General features: G+C 36.7%; 1 protein-coding gene across 8 annotated transcripts in view; it reads left to right on the forward strand.

Moving 5' to 3' along the window:
- The window catches only part of CNTRL (centriolin), a 77457-nt gene that overhangs the window by 27294 nt on the left and 42531 nt on the right, over nt 1–7632 (forward strand). For 6 of the 8 annotated variants that reach the window (XM_019648244.1, XM_019648248.1, XM_019648247.1 and 3 more), the window contains 2 exons: nt 545–654; nt 2663–2857. In XM_019648244.1, coding sequence (XP_019503789.1) covers nt 545–654; nt 2663–2857 — 305 coding nt within the window. Of the gene's footprint in view, nt 1–544; nt 655–2662; nt 2858–6131; nt 6347–7632 lie in introns of those variants that run through there. The other 2 variants (XM_019648250.1, XM_019648251.1) reach the window with 2 other exon arrangements.

Genomic DNA, 7632 nt, shown 5'->3' on the forward strand with positions numbered 1-7632 from the left:
GTTCAGCATCTTAGCTGTAGAGGGCAGTGTCACTGGCCCTCATATGTGGGATCCGAACCAGGGTCCTCTGGCATCCCAAGCCAGTTCTTAACCATTGCGCCAGTCGGCCGGCCCATCAGTAGTGAATTTCTTGATACTGAGTCCCATCATAAAAGCATTTACCTCTAACACAGGTTTGTTTTTTTTAATAGCTTGAGTCTAATTATAACTTAGTGTCATATAAATGCATATTTACCAATAAAGTCCTTATTCTCTCCAAAGAGTTTTTGTGTTGGGATTATCAAGTAAAGCCCCTTTCATTTTCAGGATTTTACATATAAAAGGATCAATTATAGTTCTATAGCATATCATGAAAGTATTCTAGAGGTTAATAGAGAGGAAAACCATCATAAGAAGTTGCTTTTTTATTCCTGTGATCTATAATTTAATATAATCTAGAATTTAATTGGAGGGAGGAGGTGATTATAAAGAAAAAATCTGGTAGAAATTTGAGAATTCAAGATTTTTCTTGTGTGTGTCTGTGTACATGGTTTTAAATTTGCAGCACAAACTCGACTATCAGAACTGCATGATGAAATAGAAAAGGCAGAGCAACAAATTTTAAGAGCTACTGAAGAATTTAAACAACTGGAAGAAGCTATACAACTTAAAAAAGTATGTAAAAGCAAAGCAGCAATGCTAAGAGGAAATGCAAAAAATGCTTTCTCTCTTCCTAACCACGTAAAACAATGCTGCGTAATTACAGATTTATTCTAGTTACAGAATGTTATTCTAGTTACAGAATAACAGATTTCAGAGTCAAATATGGTTTTAGTCTTTTCCAATTACATTTTTCATTCATTCATAATGACATCCTATTAGCATTTTATAAAGTGTGTAGAAGTAAATTACTTGTGATTTATGTAAAAAGATGTATTTGGTTTACTCTGATTATGAAAGTGCCCACATTACCCAGAGAAGTTGCTTCTGGATATATCTCTTCTAATTTAATTAAACACTCCCACCTTTAAGATTCTGGGACCTAGATTAAGAGCCAGAAGACATCTCTACTATACCATGAACACTATGAAACATAAGCAGCAGAAATATAAATGATATAAAATCTGGTGTATAAAAAGATGGAAGTGATACACTCTCAGAAATTACCAAAGTGTGTCATGAAGAAGTAAGGAGCTCAAACCCATGATGTAATTCAGGGGTTTTCAAGGGAGAAAATTCAAAAAAGAACATATTTGTCATTTTAGTTTCAAGTATGTGAAAGGTTTTAGTTATTTGCAACTTTTAGCAATCTGTGTATCAAAATTATGATGGTAGCTATATTCATACCATAGTAGGTAGAATAGGAATGTAAAGTCCAAACTAGAGCTTCTTTTAAAAGATATACTATATTGTTACTTTCAGATTATATAGTAACTAGAAATTGATCCAAGTTTATTGGAAGCTTACTATATGGCTGTCACTGACTGGGCCCTGAGTACTCAATGGACAAAACAGATATGTGTCCCACCCTCATGGATAGGAAATAGGCAATAAACAAGAAAAAAAAGTAAAAAAGAAACTTGTTTTTCTTCCAACATAAGTGTTGGAGGAAAAAACAGAAAATTGGGAGCGGCAATAAAAAGGATATAATTTAGATTGTGGGGACCCACCAAGGCCTTTCTGAGAAGGTGACATTTAGGCTGAGAGCCAAAGGATGAGAAGGAGCCAGTGAGTTTATTCCAGGCAGAGGTGACTGTGTGCAAAGACCTTCAAACTAAAGATTCCTCTGCAGAGTGAGGGAGAGTGAGGGAAGAATAGGCTAACGATCAAGCCAGGCTTCATTTTAAGGGGTTTGAATTTTGTTTTGAATGTAATGGGAAATGTTTGAAGTAGTAAAGTGGCTGATCCTATTTGTGTTTTTATAAGGTCACTCCAGCTACTGCAAGAAGAGTGAAATGAGGGAGATGGAAAGGAGATATGTGCATCTGTTAGGAAGCTATTGTTGAGCACAGGCAGGAGATAATGGCTTGGACTAGGAAGGTGATGGTGGACATGGAGAGAAAGCAGGCTGATTCTAGGTAAAATTTGGCAGTGGAATTGATAGGACTTAAAAGATGAGTTGAAAGTGGGAGATGAAGTGGAGGGAGCTATCAAGAATAATTTAATAATTAAATAAGAATGCTTTATAATAGCACTGGCCAACCTTTAATATAGATAGATTGATAGATGTAAATAATACACATAATTTTTAAATACGTGGATGCTTGCAAAATGTGCTTGGAAAAAACATTTTAAATGAGTAAATATAAATCTAAATTTTTCATTACATTATTAATTTGCTTGACATGCTAATAACAAGGGTAAGTACTAGATAAAGTCAGCTACCATTAATACTATGGTTATTGTTATTAATAATTTACAAGTTGCTTAGACTAGAATGACAACTTCATTTCTACCTGCTATTATTAGTTTTCATGAACTTTTATAAAATAAGATTTTTCTACATATAATCATAGAAGTATAAGTTATGAATGAAATGCCTAGGTAACTCCTACATTTTACTTTTATTAATAAAATGATAGAGCATAGAATACCTTTAAATTGTAAAAGTTGTTTTCTTTAAATGTGTAAATCAGTGTTGCTGTCCTCTGTTAATTGTGTGTTGGGGTGTGGGGGGGATTAGATTTCAGAAGCAGAGAAAGACCTACTTTTCAAGCAGTTGAGTGGTAGAATACAACTTCTAAATAAATTACGCCAAGAAGCTGTGGATCTAGACGTGCAGATGGAAAAGCAAAGGCAAGAAATTGCTGAAAAGCAGAAGGAGATCAAGGACCTACAAATTGCCATCGATAGCCTGGATTCCAAAGACCCAAAACATGTAAGTAAATGAAAACGTTTTGGTTTGTTTTAGGGGGACTAGAATATACTTTTACCTAGATATTATGTCTCATCATTTTTAGCCGCAGAATTCTGTCTGAAATTCTTTTTTAGTTTGATGAACAATTTAGATTAATACATACGAGGTCTGACAATTAAGTTTGCAAACTTGCCACCATGTGTTTACATTGGCAGCACTGTACCAACAGCTTGGTAAGGTTTCATAACCTTGGTACATCAGCGTCTCACGGTTGTGTTGACATGTGGCGGTGTCTTGCTGAGTGGCGTTCATTATAGTTGCGTGTTTTTGTATGTGCCATTGCGAGAATGTCTGAACTTGAATTAGAGCAACGAACGAACATTAAATTTCTTGTTAAACTTGGCAAGAGTGGAAGTGAAATCAGAGACATGTTAGTCCAAGTTTATGGGGATAATGCCATGAAGAAAACAGCAGTGTTCAAATGGGTTAAACGTTTTTCCGAGGGGAGAGAACACGTCACTGATGAAGGCAGCTAAGAGTGGCCAGTAACAAGCAGACTGACAAAAACATTGCAAAAATTCATCTACTTGTGTGTCAAAATTGCTGGCCGACAATGAGAAGCATAGCCGACTGAGTAAACATCAATAGAGAAACAATTAAGAAAATCTTAACTGAAAATCTTGGCCTGAGAAAGGTGTGTGCATAAAAGGTCCCAAAGGAGCTCACCGATGAACGAAAGCAAAGGGAATTTTTAGCCAGTAAACAAATAAGTGTATTGGGACACCCTCCCTACTCACCTGATCTGGCCCCCAATGACTTCTTTCTTTACCTGAAGAATAAGGAAATATTGAAAGGAAGACATTTTGATGGCATTCAGAACATCAGGGATAATAGGACGACAGCTCTGATGGCCATTTCAGTAAAAGAGTTCCAAAATTGCTTTGGCACTGGTGTCGGTGCATAGCTTCCCAAAGGCAGTACTTCAAAGGTGACAGTAGTGATATTCAGCAATAAGTTAGTTATCCAGCACTTTTTCTAGGATAAGTCTGCGAACTTAGAGCTCACACATTTATATGTATGTGTGTATAATATGTGTGTTGTATATATGTGTGTGTATTATATATAAAATATATGCGTGTGTTTAAAACACAACCACCTAAAGGCTTGGAAGAGTCAGCTTTCAGTAGAATGAGGGGTGCATGATATACTTATCTTTTTTGAAGTGGTTGAATTTCATTACATTTCAAATCAAGGGAAACCTGCTTCAAGGTGCCCTCCAAACCTCTTACCCTTTCTCTCTCTTTGCCTTATTTTCTTTTCTTAAGAGCCAGGTGGTGAGATAGAGCCAAAGGGGGTTTAGAGTCCTTTTTCTACCCCTTCTTTAATCCTTTATGCAAATATTCCACTAAAGCTATTTGTTGTTTCATATTGTTTTTTGTCCTTAAAAAGGAAACATTTTTCTAGAGTATTTCTTCCTAAAATGTAGCCAGAGGTGGTCAGGTGGCTGGATGATGGAGTTAGGTTCTAGTCTTTCTCTCTCTAACCCGAGAAGTCTTACTAAAGACTTGCATTTTAGCCAATATTTATAAACTAGAAGTAAATATATTTTCTGCATATTTTATTGGTATACTTTGGATAATGTTATTTTTAAAGAACTTTAAGATCTCTGGATCAAGAGAAATCATAGAATTTAACATAGTAAGGACAATTGCTTTAAGTACTTGACAAGTTTTTAATTATTCCTTTAAACATTTTAGTAAAAGCATAGATAGCTTTTACAGGCAGCTAATTTTGACAAAGGGTGACCTTATCATCACAGACATAGGTCTTTTCTAACAAAAGCCTAAGACTTAATATTAAAATTGAAACCAAAAGTAGCCTTGATTACTTTAAAGACTTTTTAGTACATAAAAAATTAGAGATTTTAAGTAACATGTGTAATATGGTCAGTAATATCTTTATTGCATTTATTTGTTCAGAAGTCTATCACCCCATGTGAGCCCCTGAGACAGGAACAGCATCCCCAGGGGCCAGCCATATGTTTACCAGTGTTTGCATCAAGGAAGGCGGGAAGGGCCCAGCCGACAGGCCCTACCCAAGTTTCTTTGCTGCCTCTTCCAGTTCTGTGATCGCTGAGTCAAATTAGAACCTAGATTGTATGTTTGCTTTCAAGAAACGACTGTGATATTCCTGGCAGACAGGGAGTTTAAATAATGGTCACTGTATTTCTGTGAAGAATTACATATTGATAGGAGTTAATTGAGAAGTAAGAATGGTGTCCAGTTTTGAAGGTAGCCCAAATCAATCTGTGTTAGTGGGAATGAAACATAAAAACCAGATTTAAGGTTCCTTTTTGGTATTGTTAAAACTGCTACAGGTTAGTTCTTAAGGTTACACAGCCTTGGTCTGAGCACCAAAGGATGTCTCTTTAATTTGTTCACCCAGAGGGAGCAGCTTTTCCTCATTTGCACAAAGTCGCCTTATTGGCTAGTGTTAGACACCCATTTTAGACTATAAAGTATGAATATTTTAGCAAAAAGGAAAGAAGAGTGGAATCTTGGCATGTATTTCTCTACAGGTATACATAGACTTTATTCAGCTAGCTTTTATTATTTAATTAGATGAGGTATCTTTCTGAATAGCAAATAAAATTTAACAATATGTGACTCTGAGATATGATGGGAAACAAGTATATTAAGAGCCAACAACATTTTGCACCATGCTGAGTTTTTTGCATATACTGGTGAGAAACTTTATTACAGCATCCTTATGAGATTGGTGACATTTATTTTTCAATTTGCAGAGAAGATGAGAATGTGACTTAGAAAGATTACATGATTTCCCAAACTCGCCCTTTTAGGAAGAGGTAGAGCCCGTGCTTATGCTGCTACAATGACCCTCTCCCCGCAAAGGAATTAAAGGTCTAAAGAGATTAATTATTTTTAAAATTAGCCCAGAGCCAAGCCTAAGTCAAGTTTTCAACAAATATAAGCATTTAACTAGGTTTCAAAAGGAAAAGATATTTAAAAATCAAATCCCATTTTAGTTATAAAAAGTAGTGGTCGTAGCTAAAAGCACATATATCACAGGAACAAATAATAAAAGAAGATTTATATCGCTTTTCCCGCAATGGCAGGCACTGCCCTTTGAAAGCAAACGTTAACTTCTTTGTGGGGAATGAGCCTGTAGTAATCTGTTGCAGAGGGTGTGTGTGATTGGCCCTCGGAAGTTTCCTGCAGAGGCTGCTCGTGATTGGACTGGCTGGGCTGCCGCTCACTCTCTGCCTGGAATGTGGTTTGAAGAGCTGGGAAGTTACAGAGGTTTGGAGGCGCTTACAAAAATGTGGCTGTCAGAGAGGGAAGTGCACAGAAATTTGAAGACATTAGAAAGCGTTCCGCCCACAATTTCTCTGCTCTCCACGGCTCAGTTTTAACAGGACAAATTCTAAGTTAAGGTAGGATCATCTTCGCGCTCTATACAAAGGACTTAAAAGGAGGAGGAGTCAGAGATGTAAGTTCCTGTTTTTACAGTAACTCTTTTGTGAGCTCCATGGTATTGAAAATTGAGCAATCTGCTTTTGCTCCCGCGTGTTTAATGCAAATCATGGGCATAGTGAACCAATTTTCTTGTTCTGCATATGAAGATATTTCAGTGAAATTTTTCATGGTGAATTTTAAAGATTTGTTGATAGAGATGAATGCAGGAGTTTTTTGTTTTGACTATTATTCTTTCTTGAGCCATAAAACCCCTAAATTCACTTAGAATTTAAGCTGTTATCTGCTGTTACCTTTTCAGAAAGATTTCAATGATATTTTAAGAGTGTAGGGAAGAGAGCTTTTTAAAATCCCATCAAATTTACCAGTAGTAAATTAAAAACCTTTCGATTAAGCTGCCATTCATTTGTTGTTCAGAAATGAAGAGACTTTTCTGTCTTGTCTTTGGAGACAGCAGACTTCTAAAATTGAGCAATGTTCTTTTATAATCAAATGGGTCTTAGACTGGAAAGCCTTGGAGTTTGTTGTTGAGACTGGAATATAGTTCTTTCTCCTCATAACTCTCTCTTGATTTATTGTTCTGTTGCTCTGATCCTGGGAGGCAAACTAGAGCCATGCGGGTGTGAGTGAGAGGGCAGAGATTCTCTGGGGAGTATTTTGTCTCCATATGAACAGTCTCCAAGTAACCTGGACAAGTCAATTGATGGAACTGAGATTCAGGTTTCTCGTGTGTAAAGGGTTAGATCACTGGCCGTCAGTTTTTTCCCCCAGCACACCTGAGAAATGCAATCCAGTCTTTTCAGTTACTAGTAGCTCCCTAAAGCCATGACTGTCCGGGTGTGAGAGGGTATGTGGGTGTGTGAAGGCTGTTTCCAACCAGGGGCATATGTAGTAATAGAGGAGTACGCCTCCATAGGACCCTCCATCTTGAGAATCACTGGGCTAAATAGTGTTTGAGGGTCCTCTCTGCTCCCAGTTTATTGAACCTAAAAGTAAAATGTTTCTTTGTATAAGAAATTGAAAATAAACTTGAATTTCAAGTAAGTACGTCTCTACTATCCCCTAATAAACCTTTCTTAAAAGTATCTATAATGTATTTTTTTATTAAAAAGGTATCACTTGCCTTAACATAAAAAAAATTTAAATATAAAAGCTTATAAAACAAAAATTAGGGCCAGCCAAGTGGCACGTTGGTTAAGAGCTGGCTTGGGACCCCAGAGGGCCCCGGTTCGGATCCCACATATGAGGGCCAGTGACACTGCCCTCTACAGCTAAGATGCTGAACAACAGATCAACCTGGAG

This window comes from Hipposideros armiger, unplaced genomic scaffold (genome assembly GCF_001890085.2).
Source record: "Hipposideros armiger isolate ML-2016 unplaced genomic scaffold, ASM189008v1 scaffold_123, whole genome shotgun sequence".
In the NCBI taxonomy this organism is placed as follows: Eukaryota; Metazoa; Chordata; class Mammalia; order Chiroptera; family Hipposideridae; genus Hipposideros; species Hipposideros armiger.